This window comes from Salvelinus fontinalis, chromosome 28 (genome assembly GCF_029448725.1).
Source record: "Salvelinus fontinalis isolate EN_2023a chromosome 28, ASM2944872v1, whole genome shotgun sequence".
Classification (NCBI taxonomy): domain Eukaryota; kingdom Metazoa; phylum Chordata; class Actinopteri; order Salmoniformes; family Salmonidae; genus Salvelinus; species Salvelinus fontinalis.
In genome coordinates, this window is record NC_074692.1 from 47,255,233 (window position 1) to 47,280,948 (window position 25,716).

The 25,716-nt window shown below is 43.2% G+C and overlaps 1 protein-coding gene across 4 annotated transcripts in view; it reads right to left on the reverse strand.

Moving 5' to 3' along the window:
• tmem8b (transmembrane protein 8B) overlaps window positions 1-25,716 on the reverse strand; it is a 243,656-nt gene that overhangs the window by 41,580 nt on the left and 176,360 nt on the right. For all 4 annotated transcript variants that reach the window (XR_008755083.1, XR_008755084.1, XM_055887874.1 and 1 more), the window contains 2 exons: window positions 3,762-3,858; window positions 3,019-3,142 (listed from right to left, as the gene is read on the reverse strand). Coding sequence is in view for 2 of the 4 variants with exons in the window: in XM_055887874.1 (XP_055743849.1) it covers window positions 3,019-3,142; window positions 3,762-3,858 (221 nt within the window). In the remaining 2 variants the exon portion in view is untranslated. The remainder of the gene's footprint in view (window positions 1-3,018; window positions 3,143-3,761; window positions 3,859-25,716) is intronic.

The following is a 25,716-nucleotide window of genomic DNA, read 5'->3' on the forward strand; positions in this document are numbered from 1 at the left end:
TCTCACCCATATACTCAGGGTATTAGCAGGTATCTCACCCATATACTAAGGGTACTAGCAGGTATCTCACCCATATACTCAGTTAGGGTATTAGCAGGTATCTCACCCACATACTCAGTTAGGGTATTAGCAGGTATCTCACCCATATACTCAGGGTACTAGCAGGTATCTCACCCATATACTCAGGGTATTAGCAGGTATCTCACCCATATACTCAGGGTACTAGCAGGTATCTCACCCATATACTCAGGGTACTAGCAGGTATCTCACCCATATACTCAGTTAGGGTATTAGCAGGTATCTCACCCATATACTCAGGGTACTAGCAGGTATCTCACCCATATACTCAGGGTACTAGCAGGTATCTCACCCATATACTCAGGGTACTAGCAGGTATATCACCCATATACTCAGTTAGGGTATTAGCAGGTATATCACCCATATACTCAGGGTACTAGCAGGTATCTCACCCATATACTCAGTTAGGGTATTAGCAGGTATCTCACCCATATACTCAGGGTACTAGCAGGTATCTCACCCATATACTCAGGGTACTAGCAGGTATCTCACCCATATACTCAGGGTATTAGCAGGTATCTCACCCATATACTCAGGGTACTAGCAGGTATCTCACCCATATACTCAGGGTACTAGCAGGTATCTCACCCATATACTCAGGGTACTAGCAGGTATCTCACCCATATACTCAGGGTACTAGCAGGTATCTCACCCATATACTCAGGGTATTAGCAGGTATCTCACCCATATACGCAGGGTACTAGCAGGTATCTCACCCATATACTCAGTTAGGGTACTAGCAGGTATCTCACCCATATACTCAGTTAGGGTATTAGCAGGTATCTCACCCATATACTCAGTTAGGGTATTAGCAGGTATCTCACCCATATACGCAGGGTACTAGCAGGTATCTCACCCATATACTCAGGGTACTAGCAGGTATCTCACCCATATACTCAGGGTATTAGCAGGTATCTCACCCATATACTCAGGGTATTAGCAGGTATCTCACCCATATACTCAGGGTATTAGCAGGTATCTCACCCATATACTCAGGGTATTAGCAGATATCTCACCCATATACTCAGGGTATTAGCAGGTATCTCACCCATATACTCAGGGTATTAGCAGGTATCTCACCCATATACTCAGGGTACTAGCAAGTATCTCACCCATATACTCAGGGTACGAGCAGGTATCTCACCCATATACTCAGGTTATTAGCAGGTATCTCACCCATATACTCAGGGTACTAGCAGGTATCTCACCCATATACTCAGGGTATTAGCAGGTATCTCACCCATATACTCAGTTAGGGTATTAGCAGGTATCTCACCCATATACGCAGGGTATTAGCAGGTATCTCACCCATATACTCAGGGTACTAGCAGGTATCTCACCCATATACTCAGGGTACTAGCAGGTATCTCACCCATATACTCAGGGTATTAGCAGGTATCTCACCCATATACTCAGGGTATTAGCAGGCATCTCACCCATATACCCAGGGTATTAGCAGGTATCTCACCCATATACTCAGGGTATTAGCAGGTATCTCACCCATATACTCAGGGTACTAGCAGGTATCTCACCCATATACGCAGGGTACTAGCAGGTATCTCACCCATATACTCAGTTAGGGTATTAGCAGGTATCTCACCCATATACTCAGGGTACTAGCAGGTATCTCACCCATATACTCAGTTAGGGTACTAGCAGGTATCTCACCCATATACTCAGGGTATTAGCAGGTATCTCACCCATATACTCAGGGTACTAGCAGGTATCTCACCCATATACTCAGTTAGGGTATTAGCAGGTATCTCACCCATATACTCAGGGTACTAGCAGGTATCTCACCCATATACTCAGTTAGGGTATTAGCAGGTATCTCACCCATATACTCAGTTAGGGTATTAGCAGGTATCTCACCCATATACTCAGGGTACTAGCAGGTATCTCACCCATATACTCAGTTAGGGTACTAGCAGGTATCTCACCCATATACTCAGGGTATTAGCAGGTATCTCACCCATATACTCAGGGTACTAGCAGGTATCTCACCCATATACTCAGGGTATTAGCAGGTATCTCACCCATATACTCAGTTAGGGTATTAGCAGGTATCTCACCCATATACTCAGGGTACTAGCAGGTATCCCACCCATATACTCAGGGTACTAGCAGGTATCTCACCCATATACTCAGTTAGGGTATTAGCAGGTATCTCACCCATATACTCAGTTAGGGTATTAGCAGGTATCTCAACCATATACTCAGGCTATTAGCAGGTATCTCACCCATATACTCAGTTAGGGTATTAGCAGGTATCTCACCCATATACTCAGTTAGGGTATTAGCAGGTATCTCACCCATATACTCAGGGTACTAGCAGGTATCTCACCCATATACTCAGGGTACTAGCAGGTATCTCACCCATATACTCAGGGTATTAGCAGGTATCTCACCCATATACTCAGGGTATTAGCAGGTATCTCACCCATATACTCAGGGTATTAGCAGGTATCTCACCCATATACTCAGGGTATTAGCAGGTATCTCACCCATATACTCAGGGTATTAGCAGGTATCTCACCCATATACTCAGTTAGGGTATTAGCAGGTATCTCACCCATATACTCAGTTAGGGTATTAGCAGGTATCTCACCCATATACTCAGGGTACTAGCAGGTATCTCACCCATATACTCAGGGTACTAGCAGGTATCTCACCCATATACTCAGGGTACTAGCAGGTATCTCACCCATATACTCAGTTAGGGTATTAGCAGGTATCTCACCCATATACTCAGGGTATTAGCAGGTATCTCACCCATATACTCAGTTAGGGTACTAGCAGGTATCTCACCCATATACTCAGGGTATTAGCAGGTATCTCACCCATATACTCAGGGTATTAGCAGGTATCTCACCCATATACTCAGGGTACTAGCAGGTATCTCACCCATATACTCAGTTAGGGTATTAGCAGGTATCTCACCCATGTTCGGTGGCACAGAGGGATCTCAGGCTGAGGTACCAGGTTCCAGTCTGGGGGTAGGGGATCCTCAGCTTAGTGATGTTGGAGCTGGCGTTGACTGACAACAGGAAACCTGATACGGAATCTGGAGGGGGGAGGGGCAGAGAGATGGAGGGAGGGAGGGAGGGAGGGAGGGGGGAGGGAGGGGGAGGGAGAAACAGAGAGGGAGGGAGAGACAGAGGGAGTGAGTGAGAGACAGAGAGAGGGAGGGAGAGACAGAGGGAGTGAGTGAGAGACAGAGAGAGGGAGGGAGAGACAGAGGGAGTGAGTGAGAGACAGAGAGAGGGAGGGAGAGACAGAGAGAGTGAGTGAGAGACAGAGAGAGGGAGGGAGAGACAGAGGGAGTGAGTGAGAGACAGAGAGAGGGAGGGAGAGACAGAGGGAGTGAGTGAGAGACAGAGAGAGGGAGGGATAGACAGAGGGAGGGAGGGAGAGACAGAGAGAGTGAGTGAGAGACAGAGGGAGGGAGAGACAGAGGGAGTGAGTGAGAGACAGAGAGAGGGAGGGAGAGACAGAGAGAGGGAGGGAGAGACAGAGAGTGAGTGAGAGACAGAGAGAGGGAGGGAGAGACAGAGAGAGGGAGTGAGATTTATTTGATCACAAGCTAGTTTATCGCTTATCTGATCTTCTGGGAATAAACGCCTGAATGTAGTGATATCTGTTATCTCTGCAATATGTTGTATCAAAGCAGCATGTCCTCCTACCTGATTCACATTTGACAGAGGAGTTGTCTTTCAGGGACAGGGGCATGCCGTGGTTCAGACAGCCAAACACTGTGATGTTCTCTCCTCTCAACGAAGACTGCAGGAGAAACACACAGCTCCGTTAGACAGGGCATTTTACAACAACACTGCAGTCCTGAGCTGGGAGGAGAAATGGAGTTGAGACACTGGAGGTTGAGACCGATCCCCCATCATGCCTTGTTACTGTATGGTCCCTGTAGGAGGAGACCAATCCCCCATCATGCCTTGTTACTGTATGGTCCCTGTAGGAGGAGAAATGGAGTTGAGACACTAGAGGTTGAGACTGGTCCCTGTAGGAGACCAATCCCCCATCATGCCTTGTTACTGTCTGGTCCCTGTAGGAGGAGACCAATCCTCCATCATGGCTTGTTACTGTCTGGTCCCTGTAGGAGACCAATCCTCCATCATGGCTTGTTACTGTCTGGTCCCTGTAGGAGGAGACCAATCCCCCATCATGCCTTGTTACTGTATGGTCCCTGTAGGAGACCAATCCTCCATCATGGCTTGTTACTGTATGGTCCCTGTAGGAGACCAATCCCCCATCATGCCTTGTTACTGTATGGTCCCTGTAGGAGACCAATCCCCCATCATGCCTTGTTACTGTAAGGTCCCTGTAGGAGACCAATCCCCCATCATGCCTTGTTACTGTCTGGTCCCTGTAGGAGACCAATCCTCCATCATGGCTTGTTACTGTCTGATCCCTGTAGGAGGAGACCAATCCCCCATCATGCCTTGTTACTGTCTGGTCCCTGTAGGAGGAGACCAATCCCCCATCATGCCTTGTTACTGTCTGGTCTCTGTAGGAGACCAATCCTCCATCATGGCTTGTTACTGTCTGGTCCCTGTAGGAGGAGACCAATCCCCCATCATGCCTTGTTACTGTCTGGTCCCTGTAGGAGACCAATCCTCCATCATGGCTTGTTACTGTCTGGTCCCTGTAGGAGACCAATCCCCCATCATGGCTTGTTACTGTTTATAAATTAACAGTAAACATTACACTCAAAAAGGTTTAAAAAGAAAAAGATATTTTAGTGGTTGAGCAATGTGCAAATAGTTGTAGTATGAATAGTGGGGGAAGATAAATAAACAGATAAATACAGGTTGAATTTACAATGGTGTTTGTTCTCCACTGGTTGCCTTTTGCTCATGGCAACGGGCCGCAAATCTTGTTGCTGTGATTGGGGCTGTTACGGTGATCGTATTACTGCCACGCAGTCGGCAACGCGTCATGAAGGCAGTCAAATTCCACGTGACCGTTTAGTCACAGTAATTTGACTTCTCCAAGCTCTGCTTCTCTTTACAACAGGAGTATAGCCTACCTGGCTGGCATGAAAATGAACTATGGGAAAAGTGTCCTCCGTGCACTATTTAAGTGCATGGATGAAATGTATTTTTTTCCCTCTGCCCCTGTGTCACGTCGGCATGAAGGATCGGGAGACAGGCGTAATAGTTTTTTTTTATTCAGCCCAAATTACAGCGTGCCGTGTAAAAGACACGGGGACGAAGAACAAACAAACACGTAACAAAAACACAGGGTAGAACCCCAAAACAAAAGAGCGAGGAGTACCTCGAATAAATAACACACGATGATTAACACACGGGACGAGACCCGTAATCATCTGAGCAATCCACAAGGGCACGACAGCCCAAAACACACAGCACAGGTACTCACACGCACCAACGGACATTGTAACAATAATGGAACAGCCCAATGGAAACCAAAGGGCACGCTGATACAGGTACTAATGAGTGGGGACAGGGGACAGGTGTGCGTAATGACAGGGGACAGGTGTGCGTAATGAAAGCTCCGGAGGAATCCGTGACACCCTGTTTCAAAACAGGTGCATGATAATGGTCCATTCTACATCAAAACAACTTTCACACACATATGATTTAGTACATGTAAAGACAAGATTACTTTAAGAATAGTCTAATGGGTGACAATATTAGCCTATCACTTGTAAATTATATATTATCACTGGTGAATGATGCCCGAGCGTAAAGCAAGAAACAGTGCCTTTCTTTTCTCTACTTTTTGTAATTATAGTCGCACACCTCATGTAGCCTAGCCCACAGGCCTATATGTTTTGATAAGGTTAGTACCACATTTCATGTAGCCTAGCCCACAGGCCTATATGTTTTAATAAGGTTTGTATCACACCTCATGTAGCCTAGCCCACAGGCCTATATGTTTTGATAAGGTTAGTACCACACCTCATGTAGCCTAGCCCACAGGCCTATATGTTTTGATAAGGTTTGTATCACACCTCATGTAGCCTAGCCCACAGGCCTATATGTTTTGATAAGGTTTGTATCACAACTAAAAACGGGCAAATAACTTCTTAAAATGAATCACAAATTATGAATGAGAGACTGATGTAGTGTGTACAGCCTGCGCAAAAAAAAACAAAGCAAGCTCTGCTTTTGCCTTTCAAGCAACTTTTTTTCAAATCATCATTAGAGTCATCATGCAGTCTTAGAATGTATTATAAATCAAAACATACAGCCCTACATTTGTAGAACAACTAAAGTGACATTGATGACTGTAAATTAAGCAAATAGGAGGACCTATTTCTTTGTTAACCGCTCAACACAGAATAGCTGCATGTTCACACTTCACTCTCTATTTTATTCAGCTTTGTTCAATTGTGTTCTATAAAAATAATGATACAAAATAATATAAAATAATACTATAAAATAATACCACGGAATTCTAAGCAAATCTTGTCTGCTAAATGAACTAGTGTAGCCCACAGCCATTTGGCATAGCCAGATCAGGACCTAATATAAGGACAACTCAGAGTATGCTATTCTGGTCTTCTGAAATGGACTACGTACTGCTTGTAGGCTACGTGTGGAGGAGATGTTAAATGTGTTTATGTAATTATCGTCAGTTGTTTGCATGACCAGAATTCTTTATGCGGAGTCTCAATTTGGTGTTTGTCCCATTTAGTGAATTCTTGGTTGGTGAGCAGACCCGAGATCTCACAACCAGAGAGGGCAATGGGTTCTATAACTGAAATATTTTTAATCAGATCCTAATTGGGATGTTGAGTTTTATGTTCCTTTTGATGACGTAGAAGGCCCTTTTTGTCTAATTAGATCATTCACAGCCTTGTGGAAGTTACCTGTGGTGCTGATGTTTAGGCCGAGGTACGAATAGTTCTTTGTGCTCTAGGGCAACAGTGAACTACTAGAATTTGTATTTGCTGTCCTGGCAACTGGACCTTTTTTTGAACACCGTTATTTTTGTCTTACTGAAATTCAACGTCAGGGCCCAAGTCTGACAGAATATGTGCAAAAGATCTAGGTGCTGCTGTAGGCCCTCCTTGGTTGGGGACAGAAGCACCAGATCATCAGCAAACAGTAGACATTTGACTTCCGAGTCCAGTAGGTTGAGGCTGGGTGCTGCAGACTGTTCTAGTGCCCGAAATACAGAAAGTATTCACATCCCTTGACTTTTTCCACATTTTGTTGTGTTTAAATTATTAAATATAGATTTTGTGTCACTGGCCTACACACAATACCCCCATAATGTCAACATGGAATTGTGTTTTTCAAAATGTTTACAAATGAATTATAAATTAAAAGCTAAAATGGCTTGAGTCAATGAATATTTAACCCCTTTGTTATGACAAGCCTAAATACATTCAGGAGTAAAAATGTGCTTTAACAAGTCACATAATAAGTTGCATGGACTGTGTGTGCATTAATAGTGTTTAACATGATTTGTGAATGACTACCTAATTTCTGTATCAAACAACTATCATAAAGGTCCTCTAGTCGAGCCCTGATTTCCAAACATAAAGACCAGGGAGCTTTAACAATGCCACCTAAGACATTGAATATCCCTTTGATCAAGGTGAAGTTATTAATTACACTTTGGATGGTGTATCAATACACCCAGTCACTACAAAGATGCAGGAGTCCTTCCTAACTCAGTTGCCAGAGAGGAAGGAAACTGCTCAGGGATTTCACCATGAGGTCAATGTTGACTTTAAAACAGTTATAGAGTTTAATGGATGTGATAGGAGAAAACTGAGGATGGATCAACAACAATGTAGTCACACCACAATAATAACCTAAATGACAGAGTTAAAAGAAGGAAGCATGTACAGAATACAAATATAAAACATTTAAAAAAGCATCCTGTTGGGGGATCGGTGGTAGGGTTTGCAGGGAATAATAATAAAGGTATACTCTTTAAAAAAAAGTATGTATGTCTATGTAGGTATGTGTATGTATATATGTGTATATGTATGCATACGTGAATGGATATATATATTTACCCAAAAAAATATGAGGGATTGGAAATGATGCACACAATTACATTGGAAGCAACATTCTTTCCGCAATATTAAGCTGATCCACCCCATCAAAAAAAAAGAAAAAAAAAAAAAAGCATCCTGTTTGCAATATGGCACTAAGGTAAAACTGCAGAAAATGTGGGAAATAAATTAACTTTATGTCCGGAATACAAAGGGGCAAATCCAACACAAAACATCACTGAGTACCACTCTTCATATTTTCAAGCATGGTGGTGGCTGCATCATGTTATGGGTATGCTTGTCATCGGCAAGGACAAGGGAGTTTCTTTAATGATACAAATAAATGAAATAGAGCACAGGCAACATCCTGGTTCACTCTGATTTTCAACAGACACTGGCAGATAAATTTACCTTTCAGTAGGACAATAACCTAAAACACAAGAACAAATATACACTGGAGTTGCTTACCAAGACGACATTGAATGTTCCTGAGTGGCCTAGTCACTGCTTCTTCATACATTTTTTATTTATTTAACTAGGCAAGTCAGTTAAGAACAAATTCTTACTTACAATGACGCCCTACCCCGGCCAAACCCAGATGACACTGGGCCAATTGTGAGCCGCTCTTTGGGACTCACAATCACGGCCGTATGTGATACAGCCTGGAATCGAACCAGGGACTGTAGTGATGCCTCTTGCACTGGGATGCAGCGCCTTAGACCGCTGCACCGCTCAGGAGCTTTGACTTAAATCCCCTTGAAAAATCATTCAGTGATTATATTATATTATGAAAATCAATGGCAATAATTCAAAATGGCTTTCTAGCAATGATCAACAACCAACTTGACAGAGTTTAAAGAATTGTTTAACTTTTTTATGGCTGCAGGGGCAGTATTGAGTAGCCGGATAAAAGGTGCCCATTTCAAACGGCCTCGTACTCAATTCTTGCTCGTACAATATGCATATTATTATTACTATTGGATAGAAAACACTCTCTAGTTTCTAAAACCATTTGAATTATATCTGTAAAACAGAACTCCTTTTGCAGCAAACTTCCTGACAGGAAGTGGAAAATCTGAAATCGATGCTCTCTTCTAGGGGCTGCCTATGAAAGTCGTTGATATTTATTAGTTTAGATGCACTTCATACGTCTTCCACTAGATGTCGACAAGGAGTGAGAGAAGAAATGGAGTGTGTAACTTGATCTGGACTCGTATAATAGCTCTTTGTATGACGTGTCACCAGTTTCCTGTTTTCTGGAGAGCGCGTCAAGGGACCTGGATTTGCCTTCTGATAAGCTGTCGTTATGGACGACTAATATCTCCGGCTTTGATTTTATTTGATACATGTGACAATATCATCGTAAAGTATGTTTTTTCAATATAGTTTAATCAGATTATTGAAATTTCTTCGGGAGTTTTGCCGTGTTCCGTTCTCTTCCGTTTGTTGACATGGAGAGATTCGCGCCACTTGGCAAGTGTGCTTGCTAAATCGAGAGTGAAAAAGGCCCTTCTAAATCCAAACAACGATTGTTCCCGACAAAGGACCCCTTGTACAACATTCTGATGAAAGATCAGCAAAAGTAGGACCCATTTTATGATGCTATTTCATATATCTCTCGAACATGTTGTGCTAGTCGTTTGCGCCCAGCTTTTGGGTACTCTCTCGCTATACCTAAGCTGGATGTCGTAATGAAGTTATTTTTTGAATTCTAACACGGCGATTGCATTAAGAACTAGTGTATCAATCATTTCCTATACAACATGTATTTTTTTAGTTATGTTTATGAATAGCTATTTGGTCAGAATATGTGTGTCAGAAAAAGTGTCAGAAAAATATCCGGACGTTGTGGGAAAAAGATGCTACATTAGCACAATGTATAACCACTGATTTCAGCTCTAAATATGCACATTTTCGAACAAAACATAAGTGTATGTATAACCTGATGTTATAGGACTGTCATCTGATGAAGCTTATCAAGGTTAGTCAAAAATTATATATCTTTTGCTGGTTTGTTACGATCGCTAACTTTTGCTACTGGGGAAGGGCTTGTGTTTCTGGCTATTGTGGTAAGCTAATATAACGCTATATTGGGTTTTCGCTGTAAAACACTTAAGAAATCGGAAATATTGGCTGGAATCACAAGATGCCTGTCTTTCATTTGCTGTACACTATGTATTTTTCAGAAATGTTTTATGATGAGTATTTAGGTATTTGACGTTGGTGTCTGTAATTATTCTGTCTGCTTTCGGTGCAATTTCTGATTGTAGCTGCAATGTAAACTATGATTTATACCTGAAATATGCTATTTTTTTGAACGAAACATAGATTTATTGAATAACATGTTATAAGACTGTCATCTGATGAAGTTGTTTGTTGGTTAGTTTGGTTGCTTCTTGGTTAGTTAGGTTGGCTTTGTGCATGCTACCTGTGCTGTGAAAAATGTCTGTCCTTTTTTGTATTTGGTGGTGAGCTAACATAAATATACATGCTGTTTTAGCTGTAAAACATTTTAAAAATAGGACATGTTGGCTGGATTCACAAGATGTGTACCTTTCATTTGCTGTATTGGACTTGTTAATGTGTGAAAGTTAAATATTTCAAAAAAATATTTTTTTAATTTCGCGCCCTGCACTTGAAGTGGCTGTTGTCATATTGTGGCCGGCCTCGGGCTTGCAGCCAGAAGAAGTTAACCTGTTATGGCTGCAGGGGGCGTATTGAGTAGCCAGATAATATGTGCCCATTTCAAAAGGCGTCGTACTCAATTCTTGCTCATACAATATGCATATTATTATTACAGTAATTGCTGGACTATTAAGCGCACCTGAATATAAGCCGCACCCACTGAATTTAAAAAAAAAATGTATTTTGTACATAAATAAGCCGCACGTGTCTATAAGCCGCAGGTGCCTACCGGTACATTGAAACAAATTAACTTTACACAGCCTTTAAATGAAACACGGCTTGTAACAAAAATAAATAGGCTTTAACGAAACAGGCTTGTAACATTTTTTTTTTTAAATAGCAGTAAACAGTAGCCTACCAAGAAAGTACTTGGTCACTATCTTCCTCCTGTGCACTGAAACCACTGAAGTCATCTCCTTTGGTGTCGGAGTTGAATAGCCTCAGAATTGCTTCATCCGATGTTGGATCGTTTTCATTGTGCTCTCCTCACTTTCATCCGGAGGCAAATTCCCCACTGAGCTTATGCTGCCCTCTTCAATACGCAGCAGCTCCACGCTGTCAGGACCCACTGGCAGACTTGACCATAAGTCGCTCTTCGCATGCGGCCCGTTTTAGTGAAGGATTTCTCCCCACTTGTCATCCAATCCATTTTCTAGTTCGGGCCATCTGCTTTTCTTTCCTCTGAAAGCTTTTGTTGTCTTTTTGCACTAAGTCAGTTTCTCACGCTGCTGTTTCCAACGTCTTATCATCGACTCATTAAGGCCAAGCTCCCGTGCAGAAGCTCTATTTCCTTTTCAAACAGCCAGATCGATCGCCTTCAAATTGAAAGCTGCATCAAATGCATTTCTCCGTGTCTTTGCCATGATGAGGGTGACAAAATGACTACCGTAATCAGAATGATGGAAAGTTTGAGCGCGCTCGATTTACTTCACATTATGTGACGGTGCTCAGTTTTTTGGCGGCATGAATTTGTGAAAGCGGGAAAAATCCATAAATTAGCCGCGTCATTGTATAAAGCGCAAGGTTCATAGCGTGGGGAAAAAGTAGCGGCTTATAGTCCGGAAATTACGGTACAATTGGATAGAAAACACTCTCTAGTTTCTAAAAACGTTTGAATTATTTCTCTGAGTGAAACAGAAATCCTTCTGCAGCACTTTTCCTGACCAGGAAGTGAAATGTCAGAAATCTATGCTCTGTTCAACTGCATGCCTATACATGGGCGTGTTACGTAAGAGTCTACAAACACTTCCTACGCCTTCCCCTGGTTGTCAAGATGCGGTGAGAGAAGAAATTTTGTGTCTATCTTGATCTGAGGCGGAATAAAAGGTCTTTGTTTGACGTGACCGTCCATATCCTGTTTCTGGAGCGCGCGAAAGAGGACATGGATATGCCTTCTGTTTAGCTGTCGTTATGAACGACGAACATCTCCGTCTTAGATTTTATTTGATACATGTCACCATGTCATCGTAACGTATGTTTTTTCAATATAATTTAATCAGATTATTGAAATTCTTTCGGGAGTTTTGCCGTGTTCCGTTCTCTGACTTTGTTGACGTTGGAGTGTTCCGTTCCACTTGGCAAGTGCCCATGCTAAATGAAGAGGGATATTTGCCGTTCCAGATCAAAACAACGACTATTCTGGACAAAGGACACCTTATCCAACATTCTGACGGAAGATCACCAAAAGTAAGAAACATTTTATGATGCTATTTCTAATATCTGTCGTGCATGTTGACTGGGCGCCCAAGTGTTTCTGGCTATTGTGGCTATGCTAATATCACGCTACATTTTGTTTGCGCTGTAAAACATTTAATAAATCGCAAATATTGTCTAGAATCACAAGATGCCTATCTTTCAATTGCTGTACACTATGTATTTTTCAGAAATGTTTTATGATGAGTAATTAGGTATTTGACGTTGGTGTCTGTAAATATTATGGCTGCTTTCGGTGCAATTTCTGATTGTAGCTGAAATGTAAACTATGAATTATACCTGAAATATGCAAATTTTTCGAAAAAAACATATGCTATACAATAAATATGTTATCAGACTGTCATCTGATGAGGTTGTTTCTTGGTTAGTGGCTATATTTATCTTTATTTGGCCGAATTTGTGATAGCTACTGATGGAGTCAAAAACTGATGGAGTAAGAATATTGGTGTCTTTTGCTAACGTGGTTAGCTAATAGATTTACATATTGTGTCTTCCCTGTAAAACATTTTAAAAATCGGACATGTTGGCTTGATTCACAAGATGTGCACCTTTCATCTAGTGTCTTGGACTTGTTAATGTGTGAAAGTTAAATATTTAAAAAAGATATATTTTGAATTTCGCGCCGACGTCGGGCTTGCAGCCATAAGAAGTTAAATAATAATTTGCAAATATTGTACAATACAGCTGTGCAAAGCTCGTAGAGACTTATCCAGAAAGACTCACAGCTGTAATCACTGACAAAGGTGATTCTAACATGTATTGATTCAGGGGTGTGAATAATTATGTAATGAAGATATATTTATTTTTTTCACATTTTTTTTTCTTCCAATGTTAGATTTTGTTGTGTAGATCATGTGTATAATGTGTAGATTATTGACAGAAATGGACAAATAACATTTTTTTAATCCCACTTTGTAACAACAACATGTTATGGGTACTTTCTGAAGGCACTGTAAATGTTGAAGAGGGTGGGGCTCAATGTGCATCCCTGTCTCACCCCATGGCCATGAGGAAAGAAATGTGTTTTTCTTGCCAATTTTAACTACAGACTTGTTCTTTGTGTACATGGATTTGATAATGTTTTTCCTCCAATACAGCTTTCCATCAATTTGTATAGCAGACGCTCATAACAAATTGAGTCAAAATCTATTTTGAAACCTATTAGTGCTCTGTATATTTTATCATTTTGTTTGGTATACCATCAACATAACAGGCCTTTTTGGGTTAGAGGGTTTGTATTTTGTCTTGTAGTTCATCAAATGTAATTGGAGAATCCAGTGGGTTCTGGTAGTCTTTAATAGTTGATTGTAAGTTTAGTAAATTATCATGCATATGTTTTTGCTCTTGGTTCTTTGTTAAAGGGACAAAAAGTTTGGAGAAGTGGTTTATTCATACATCTCCGTTTTGGATATATAACTCTTCGTGTTGTTGTTTGTTTAGTGTTTTCCAATTTTCCCAGAAGTGGTTAGCGTCTATGGATGCTTCAATCACATTGAGCTGATTTCTGACGTGCTGTTCCTTCTTTTTCCGTAGTGTATTTCTTTATTGTTTTAGTGATTCACCATGGTGAAGTAGCAAGCTAAGTTTTTCTGCTTCTGTGTTTAATTTCTTTCTAAGATTTTTACATTCGTCATTGTTGTTATTTGTCTTAGGTTTTTCTGCTTGAATTTAAAATGTGATATGTTAGCTGATAGGTTAAAAATACTGTTCATGTTTCCTACTGTTAAATTTACACCTTCACTATTGCAGGAAAACATTTTGTACAGGAAGTTGTCTAGGAAGGATTGGATTTGTTGTTGGCCAATTTTTTATTTGGTCGTTTCCTACACTATCTTCCTTCCATCTATAGCAATTCTTAATAGTATGCTATTTGTTCGTCGTCGATGCTTCATGGTTGAGTATAGTCAATGGTAGGCTTCGAGGGGACTCCTATGGTAGGTACACCTATAGCTCATCTCTTGGCAGTAGTACTGTAGACTTCATTATCACTGACCTCAAACCAGAGTCTCTCAGGGCGTTCAGTCAGTCCACTGACACCCCTATCAGACCACAGCAAAATCACAATCTATTTAGACACAGTGTGTGACAGAGCTGCAAGAGTTGTGACCCATTTTTTTTGGTTGTTTTGTCATAGTTGTGTCTAAGGGGATGATAATAAAGAAGTCCTCCCTGCATGTTTTTTTCAGCAGGCCGAAGGAGGAGAGGCAGAGTACTAAGATTAGAGGAAAGAACTGACACAACATAGTGGAAGAGAAACAAACTGACAAGTACACTGCCCACACCATCTATACCAAGCATTATCATGCACTTCAAGACTGCAGGCTGTTTTTGACAGAACAGGGTGTTCTCTGAGGGCTCTGCAGTAGCTACTGATGATACTACCTCGGACCACTTTCCCGTAATAACACAGGACTCAAACCAGCCCTGCTCAGGTAACTGATCCTATTCCCACTCCTTCACAGAGCTATCATAACATTGCTACCATGTTCCCACTAGTTCACAGAGCTATCATAACATTGCTACCATGTTCCCACTACTTCACAGAGCTATCATAATACTGCTACCATGTTCCCACTACTTCACAGAGCTATCATAATACTGCTACCATGTTCCCACTACTTCACAGAGCTATCATAATACTGCTACCATGTTCCCACTACTTCACAGAGCTATCATAATACTGCTACCATGTTCCCACTAGTTCACAGAGCTATCATAATACTGCTACCATGTTCCCACTACTTCACAGAGCTATCATAATACTGCTACCATGTTCCCACTAGTTCACAGAGCTATCATAATACTGCTACCATGTTCCCACTACTTCACAGAGCTATAATAATACTACTACCATGTTCCCACTACTTCACAGAGCTATCATAATACTGCTACCATGTTCCCACTACTTCAAAGAGCTATCATAATACTGCTACCATGCTCCCAGGGGTATTGTCAGGAATAATATTGTGCCCGTTAAGTTGAATTCCACTATTAGCTCTGTTACTGAAGCCCACTGTGGTAAGCTCCTCCAGTGCTATTGTATCAATACAGTTTTTAAATCACGTAGAGGGCTAGTATCACTGAACTGCACTGTTGGTTAAGGTCTTGTAAGTAAGTATTTCACGGTAAGGTCTCCACTTGTTGTATTTGGCGCATGTGACAAATAATTGATTTGATTTATCAATGTACAAAGTTTGATCAAATATGGACTTTCTTGATATCTGGGTGCATGACACGAACACATATAATTTGGTTCTCACAGAGACTTGGCTAAGTCCCGGATAAGGACATTGACCAGTGTTGTAGTACAGTCTGGTCTCCAGACCACATGTTGAGTGTCTCGGTCTTGTCTCGGTTTCGGATACATTTGTAATCGGTCTTGACTCAATCTCGGACAGTGAGGACAAGTAATTTGTTACCGAGACCAGCTGAGACCAGCGGAGTAAAAAACTCATAATTATCGGCCTTGCCTGGTTCACTAACTACTTCTCAGACAGAGTTCAGTGTGTCAAATCGGAGGGCCTGTTGTCCGAACCTCTGGCAGTCTCTATGGGGGTGCCACAGGGTTCAATTCTCGGGCCGACTCTTTTCTCTGTATATATCAATGATGTCGCTCTTGCTGCGGGTGATTCTTTGATCCACCTCTACGCAGACGACACCATTCTGTATACATCTGGCCCTTCTTTGGACACTGTGTTAACAAACCTCCAAACGAGCTTCAATGCCATACAACATTCATTCAGTGGCCTCCAAATGCTCTTAAATGCTAGTAAAATTAAATGCATGCAAAATGAAATGCAAGCTATTCAACCGATCGCTGCCCGCACCTGCCCGCCCGTCCAGTATCAATACTCTTTACGGTTCTGACTTAGAATATGTGGACAACTACAAAAACCTAGGTGTCTGGCTAGAATGTAAACTCTCCTTCCAGACTCATATTGTGCATCTCCAATCCAAAGTTAAATATAGAGTCTGCTTCCTATTTTGCAACAAAGCCTCCTTCACTCATGCTGCCAAACATACCCTCGTAAACTGACTATCCTACCGTTCTTTGACTTAGGCGATGTCATTTACAAAATAGCCTCCAACACACTACTCATCAAATTGGATACAGTCTATCACAGTGCCATCCGTTTTGTCACCAAAGCCCCATAAATTACCCACCACTGCGACCTGTATGCTCTTGTTGGCTGGTCCTCGCTACATAATCGTCGCCAAACCCGCTGGCTCCAGGTCATCTATAAGTCTTTGCTAGGTAAAGATATTGCAAAACTCACTGAAGTTGGAGACTTATATATCTAAAGGCCTATAGGTTCACCACTGAAGGTCTATAGGTTCACCACTGAAGGTATTTAGGTTCACCATTGAAGGTCTATAGGTTCACCACTGAAGGTTCACCACTGAAGGTTCACCACTGAAGGTTCACACACTGAAGGCCTATAGGTTCACCACTGAAGGTTCACCACTGAAGGTTCACCCCTGAAGGTCTATAGGTTCACCACTGAAGGTCTATAGGTTCACCACTGAAGGTCTATAGGTTCACCACTGAAGGCCAATAGGTTCACCACTGAAGGCCTATAGGTTCACCACTGAAGGCCTATAGGTTCACCACTGAAGGTCTATAGGTTCACCACTGAAGGTCTATAGGTTCACCACTGAAGGTCTATAGGTTCACCACTGAAGGTCTATAGGTTCACCACTGAAGGTCTATAGGTTCACCACTGAAGGTCTATAGGTTCACCACTGAAGGTCTATAGGTTCACCACTGAAGGTCTATAGGTTCACCACTGAAGGTCTATAGGTTCACCACTGAAGGTCTATAGGTTCACCACTGAAGGTCTATAGGTTCACCACTGAAGGCCTATAGGTTCACCACTGAAGGTTCACCACTGAAGGTTCACACACTGAAGGTCTATAGGTTCACCACTGAAGGTCTATAGGTTCACCACTGAAGGTCTATAGGTTCACCACTGAAGGTCTATAGGTTCACCACTGAAGGTTCACCACTGAAGGTCTATAGGTTCACCACTGAAGGCCTATAGGTTCACCACTGAAGGTCTATAGGTTCACCACTGAAGGTCTATAGGTTCACCACTGAAGGTCTATAGGTTCACCATTGAAGGTGTAGGCTGTAGGCCTTCAGTGGTGAACCTGGTTGACTATATGACTGATTAGATGTATGAATGACTGTCTGACTGAATGTATGACTGACTGACTGACTGACCAGGACACTCAGATGGTCTACTGGGTTGAGTTCTGGGGACTGACCAGGACACTCAGATGGTCTACTGGGTTGAGTGTTGGGGACTGACCAGGACACTCAGATGGGGTCTACTGGGTTGAGTGTTGGGGACTGACCAGGACACTCAGATGGTCTACTGGGTTGAGTTCTGGGGACTGACCAGGACACTCAGATGGTCTACTGGGTTGAGTTCTGGGGACTGACCAGGACACTCAGATGGGGTCTACTGGGTTGAGTGTTGGGGACTGACCAGGACACTCAGATGGTCTACTGGGTTGAGTTCTGGGGACTGACCAGGACACTAAGATGGTCTACTGGGTTGAGTTCTGGGGACTGACCAGGACACTCAGATGGGGTCTACTGGGTTGAGTGTTGGGGACTGACCAGGACACTCAGATGGTCTACTGGGTTGAGTGTTGGGGACTGACCAGGACACTCAGATGGTCTACTGGGTTGAGTTCTGGGGACTGACCAGGACACTCAGATGGTCTACTGGGTTGAGTTCTGGGGACTGACCAGGACACTCAGATGGTCTACTGGGTTGAGTTCTGGGGACTGACCAGGACACTCAGATGGGGTCTACTGGGTTGAGTGTTGGGGACTGACCAGGACACTCAGATGGTCTACTGGGTTGAGTTCCTGGGACTGACCAGGACACTCAGATGGTCTACTGGGTTGAGTTCTGGGGACTGACCAGGACACTCAGATGGTCTACTGGGTTGAGTTCTGGGGACTGACCAGGACACTCAGATAAACTGAACTCGCTGTCATGTTCCAGACAATGTTTTTCCACTCAATTGTCCAGTGTTGGTGATCGCGTGACGACTGGAGCCTCTTCTTCTTGTTGTTAGCTAATAGGAGTGGAACCCGGTGTGGTCGTCTGCTGCAACAGCCAATCCGTGACGAGGATTGATGAGTTGTGCGTTCTGAGACGCCGTTCTGCACACCACTGTTATTTGTCTGTTTGTGGATAGCCTCTTAGCTTGCGCGATTCTTGCCATTCTCCTTCGACTTGTCTCATCAACAAGCTGTTTTCTCCAACAGGACTTCCGCTGAATGGATGTTTTTGTTTGTTGCACCATTCTAGGTAAACCCTAGACACTGTCGTGCATGAAAAGCCCAGGAGTGCGACCGTTTCTGAGATACTGGATCCGGGCGTGCTTGGCACCGACAATCATACCACGCTCAGTCGGTTAAGTTACTCGTTTTGCCGTTCAATGGAACAGTAACTGAATGTCTTGATGCCTGTCTGCCTGTTTTATATAGCAAGCCAGGGCCACGTGACTCACTGTCTGTAGGAGTGAACCGTTTTTTGTGAATGGGACGGTGTATCTAATAAACTCACCACAAATAAAACTCTTGACTACTTCTATCCTTGTTTTATTTGGGTAACAAGTTGATGTAGGGAATCGTGGTGGGGCGTTGTAGAGGGCGTCATGGTGGAAGTTGATGTAGGGAATCGTGGTGGGGGAGTTGTAGACGGTGTCATGGTGGAAGTTGATGTTGGGAATCGTGGTGGGGGTGTTGTAGAGGGTGTCATGGTGGAAGTTGATGTTGGGAATCGTGGTGGGGCGTTGTAGAGGGTGTCATGGTGGAAGTTGATTTAGGGAATCGTGGTGGGGAGTTATAGAGGGTGTCATGGTGGAAGTTGATGTAGGGAATCGTGGTGGGGCGTTGTAGAGGGTGTCATGGTGGAAGTTGATGTAGGGAATCGTGGTGGGGCGTTATAGACGGTGTCATGGTGGAAGTTGATGTTGGGAATCGTGGTGGGGCGTTGTAGACGGTGTCATGGTGGAAGTTGATGTAGGGAATCGTGGTGGGGCGTTGTAGACGGTGTCATGGTGGAAGTTGATGTAGGGAATCGTGGTGGTGCGTTGTAGAGGGTGTCATGGTGGAAGTTGATGTAGGGAATCGTGGTGGGGCGTTATAGACGGTGTCATGGTGGAAGTTGATGTTGGGAATCGTGGTTGGGCGTTGTAGACGGTGTCATGGTGGAAGTTGATGTAGGGAATCGTGGTGGGGCGTTATAGACGGTGTCATGGTGGAAGTTGATGTTGGGAATCGTGGTGGGGCGTTATAGACGGTGTCATGGTGGAAGTTGATGTTGGGAATCGTGGTGGGGCGTTGTAGACGGTGTCATGGTGGAAGTTGATGTAGGGAATCGTGGTGGGGCGTTGTAGAGGGTGTCATGGTGGAAGTTGATGTTGGGAATCGTGGTGGGGAGTTGTAGAGGGTGTCATGGTGGAATTGAGTGTGTCGGGCAGATGGTGACATCACAATTTAAAAGCTTTCATTCAATTCCAAAAAGATCCTATTGAACTGTCAAATGGGCTATTTGATTTTAGACAAATTGAATAGTTTGAACGAACGAAAATGTTTCCAGCATACCAATCAGTAAAAGCACTTTAGAATAGCAAGGCTTCCCTCTCAGTCACTGTTGTTGCCTCTCTCAGAGCAGAACTGACCCATTTAAAATAACTGTTGAGCGGACAGCACTAGGGGTTTGCAAAGCTACCGGTTGTTCGCCAAACAATATACCCTCTCTTTGCAACCCTTGACGGCACCGATTGGGAAACTACCTTTTAAGAAATCTTGATGAATAAATAAGCTTTGAGTTAAACGGGGGACTCTTGACGTTGATGGTGTCCCAAGTTGATGGTGTCCCAAGTTGATGGTGTCCCAAGTTGATGGTGTTCCAAGTTGATGGTGTCCCAAGTTGATGGTGTCCCAAGTTGATGGTGTCCCAAGTTGATGGTGTTCCAAGTTGATGGTGTCCCACTGTCTTTTGATAACAACCAACACCAGATTAGAGGGACTGTGTTAGGATATTTTTTCAGCACTTGAAGCACTAGTCACTTTACCCCTACCTACAGTATACTGCTGTTACTGTCTATTATCTATCCTTTACCCCTACCTACAGTATACTGCTGCTACTGTCTATTATCTATCCTTTACCCCTACCTACAGTATACTGCTGTTACTGTCTATTATCTATCCTTTACCCCTACCTACAGTATACTGCTGTTACTGTCTATTATCTATCCTTTACCCCTACCTACAGTATACTGCTGTTACTGTCTATTATCTATCCTTTACCCCTACCTACAGTATACTGCTGTTACTGTCTATTATCTATCCTTTACCCCTACCTACAGTATACTGCTGTTACTGTCTATTATCTATCCTTTACCCCTACCTACAGTATACTGCTGTTACTGTCTATTATCTATCCTTTACCCCTACCTACAGTATACTGCTGTTACTGTCTATTATCTATCCTTTACCCCTACCTACAGTATACTACTGTTACTGTCTATTATCTATCCTTTACCCCTACCTACAGTATACTGCTGTTACTGTCTATTATCTATCCTTTACCCCTACCTACAGTATACTGCTGTTACTGTCTATTATCTATCCTTTACCCCTACCTACAGTATACTGATGTTACTGTCTATTATCTATCCTTTACCCCTACCAACAGTATACTGCTGTTACTGTCTATTATCTATCCTTTACCCCTACCTACAGTATACTGCTGTTACTGTCTATTATCTATCCTTTACCCCTACCTACAGTATACTGCTGTTACTGTCTATTATCTATCCTTTACCCCTACCTACAGTATACTGCTGTTACTGTCTATTATCTATCCTTTACCCCTACCTACAGTATACTGCTGCTACTGTCTATTATCTATCCTTTACCCCTACCTACAGTATACTACTGTTACTGTCTATTATCTATCCTTTACCCCTACCTACAGTATACTGCTGTTACTGTCTATTATCTATCCTTTACCCCTACCTACAGTATACTACTGTTACTGTCTATTATCTATCCTTTACCCCTACCTACAGTATACTGCTGTTACTGTCTATTATCTATCCTTTACCCCTACCTACAGTATACTGCTGTTACTGTCTATTATCTATCCTTTACCCCTACCTACAGTATACTGCTGTTACTGTCTATTATCTATCCTTTACCCCTACCTACAGTATACTGCTGTTACTGTCTATTATCTATCCTTTACCCCTACCTACAGTATACTGCTGCTACTGTCTATTATCCATCATGTTGCCTATTCACTTTACCCCTACCTATATTTTCATAGCTACCTTAATTACCGTGTACCCCTGCACAGAGTGGTGTAAAGTACTTAAGTAAAAAATACTTTACAAAACTACTTAAGTAGTTTTTTGGTTATCTGCACTTTACTTTACTATTTATATTTTTTGACAATTTTAACTTTTACTTCACTACATTCCTTAAGAAAAGTATGTACTTTTTACTCCATACATTTTCTCTGACACCCAAAAGTACTAGTTACATTTTGAATGTTTAGCAGGACAGGAAAATGGTCCAATTCTCACACTTATCAAGAGAACATCCCTGGTCATCCCTACTGCCTCTGATCTGGAGGACTCACTAAAAAGAGAACATCCCTGGTCATCCCTACTGCCCCTGATCTGGAGGACTCACTAAACAGAGAACATGCATGGTCATCCCTACTGCCTCTGATCTGGAGGACTTACTAAACAGAGAACATCCCTGGTCATCCCTACTGCCCCTGATCTGGAGGACTCACTAAACAGAGAACATCCCTGGTCATCCCTACTGCCTCTGATCTGGAGGACTTACTAAACAGAGAACATCCCTGGTCGTCCCTACTGCCTCTGATCTGGTGGACTCACTAAACAGAGAACATCCCTGGTCATCCCTACTGCCTCTGATCTGGAGGACTCACTAAACAGAGAACATCCCTGGTCATCCTTACTGCCTCTGATCTGGCGGACTCACTAAACAGAGAACATCCCTGGTCATCCCTACTGCCTCTGATCTGGAGGACTCACTAAACAGAGAACATCCCTGGTCGTCCCTACTGCCTCTGATCTGGTGGACTCACTAAACAGAGAACATCCCTGGTCATCCCTACTGCCTCTGATCTGGAGGACTCACTAAACAGAGAACATCCCTGGTCATCCCTACTGCCTCTGATCTGGAGGACTCACTAAACAGAGAACATTCCTGGTCATCCCTACTGCCTCTGATCTGGCGGACTCACTAAACAGAGAACATCCCTGGTCATCCCTACTGCCTCTGATCTGGCGGACTCACTAAACAGAGAACATCCCTGGTCATCCCTACTGCCTCTGATCTGGAGGACTCACTAAACAGAGAACATCCCTGGTCATCCCTACTGCCTCTGATCTGGAGGAATCACTAAACAGAGAACATCCCTGGTCATCCCCCCAAATACAGGTGTGCCAAGCTTGTAGCGTCATACCCAAGAAGACTCAAGGCTTTAATCGCTGCCAAAGGTGCTTCAACAAAGTACTGAGCAAAGGGTCTGAATACTTATGTAAATGTAATATTTCAGTGTTTTTCTTATATAAATTAGCAAACATTTCTAAAAAACATTTTTTTCTTTGTAATTATGGGTGTAGAATGATGAGGGAAAAACATAATTGAATCCATTTTAGAATAAGGCTGTAACGTAATAAAATTATTATTGTTATTTTTTTAAAGTCAAGGGGTGGGAATATTTTTCCGAAGGCACTGTATATATATATATATATATATATATATATATATGGATAGCCAGCCATTCCAACACTCATGCATCATTTACAAATGAAACGTTTATGTTTAGTGAGTCCTCCAGATCAGAGGCAGTAGATTTGGGGAGTTTCTCCCATTCTTCTCTGCAGATCCTCTCAAGTTCTGTCAGGTTGGATGGGGAGCATTGCTACACAGCTATTTTCAGGTCTCTCCAGAGATGTTCGATTGGGTTCAAGTCCGGGCTCTGGCTGGGCCACGCAAGGACATTCAGAGACTTGTTCTGAAGCCACTCCTGCGTTGTCTTGGCTGTGTGCTTAGGGTCGTTGTCCTGTTGAAAGACGAACCTTCGCTCCAGTCTGAGGTTCTGAGCGCTCTGAAGCAGGTTTTCATCAAAGATCTCTGTACTTTGCTCCATTCAGCTTTTCCTTGATCCTGACTAGTCTCCCAGTCTCTGCCGCTGAAAAACATCCCCACAGCATCATGCTGCCACCACCATGCTTCACCGTAGGGATGGTGCCAGGTTTCCTCTAGAAGTGAAGATTGGCATTCAGGTTTCAATCTTGGTTTCATCAGACCAGAGAATCTTGTTTCTCATGGTCTGAGAGTCTCTAGGTACCTTTTGGCAAACTCCAAGCGAGCTGTCATGTGCCTTATACTGAGGAGTGGCTTCCATCTGGCCACTCTACCATAAAGGCCTGATTGATGAAGTGCTGCAGAGATGGTTGTCCTTCTGGAAGGTTCTCCCATCTCCACAGAGGAACTCTAGAGCTCTGTCAGAGTGACCATCGGGTTCTTTGTCACGTCCCTGACCAAGGCCCTTCTCTCCCGATTGCTCAGTTTGGCCGGGCGGCCAGCTCTAGGAACAATCGGTCAGCCTCGACACAATCCTGTCTTGGCGCTCTACAGACAATTCCTTCGCCCCTCATAGCTTGGTTTTTCGCTCTGACATCCACTGTCAACTGTGGGACCTTATATAGACAGGTGTGTGCCTTTCCAAATCATGTCCAATCAATTTAATTTACCACAGGTTGACTCCAATCAAGTTGCAGAAACATCTCAAGGATGATCAATGGAAACAGGATTGAGCTCAGGTGCTGAGTGGGTACTTTTTCAAGTGGGTACTTTTTCCACCACTGGCTGCACATTGACTCGGTACTGGTACCACAGGCTGCACATTGACTCGGTACTGGTACCACTGGCTGAATATTGACCTGGTACTGGTACCACTGGCTGCACATTGACTCGGTACTGGTACCACTGGCTGAATATTGACCTGGTACTGGTACCACTGGCTGCACATTGACTAGGTACTGGTACCACAGGCTGCACATCGACTCGGTACTGGTACCACAGGCTGCACATTGACTCGGTACTGGTACCACTGGCTGCACATTGACTCGGTACTGGTACCACTGGCTGCACATCGACCCGGTACTGGTACCGCTGGCTGCACATTGACTCGGTACTGGTACCACAGGCTGTACATTGACTAGGTACTGGTACCACTGGCTGCACATTGACTCGGTACTGGTACCACTGGCTGTACATTGACTAGGTACTGGTACCACAGGCTGCACATTGACTAGGTACTGGTACCACTGGCTGTACATCGACTCGGTACTGGTACCACTGGCTGCACATCGACTCGGTACTGGTACCACTGGCTGCACATTGACTCGGTACTGGTACCACTGGCTGTACATTGACTAGGTACTGGTACCACTGGCTGCACATTGACTCGGTACTGGTACTACCTGTATATAGCCATGTTTTTTTTTTTACTCGTTATCGTTATTCATTATTTTTATCTCACACGTAGAGAAATAACAGCAGGTGTCCTTGCACCAACAGTGAGTTTCCTGTAAACAACCTCATCTCAGGATGTAGATGTCTTTATCTTTAGATATACACCAGCACCTTGCACCAACAGTGAGTCTCCACGGGATCCGCTATTTGGATGCATTGATACAGATTTCTAAGCTCAACAAAGTTGCACTTTTTCGGTGCCGGATTCTTGAAAATGGTGTTTCCATTGGTGTATTAGATGTGAGGCTAAACACCTCTACTCGAAGACAGTGTCTCGTGTAATTAGCAACTTCCGTTGCTTTACTCTGAGCAAAACGAAACCAACTCCAAATACTGTTCTTTCTACCCTCTGACTTTCCGTGCCAACCTTCAGAATCAGGGCTTTCCTGGCCGATCTTCAGAATCAGGGCTTTCCATGCCAATCTTCAGAATCAGGGCTTTCCATGCCAATCTTCAGAATCAGGGCTTTCCATGCCAACCTTCAGAATCAGGGCTTTCCATGCCAATCTTCAGAATCAGGGCTTTCCATGCCAATCTTCAGAATCAGGGCTTCCCATGCCAACCTTCAGAATCAGGGCTTTCCATGCCAACCTTCAGAATCAGGGCTTTCCATGCCAACCTTCAATATCAGGGCTTT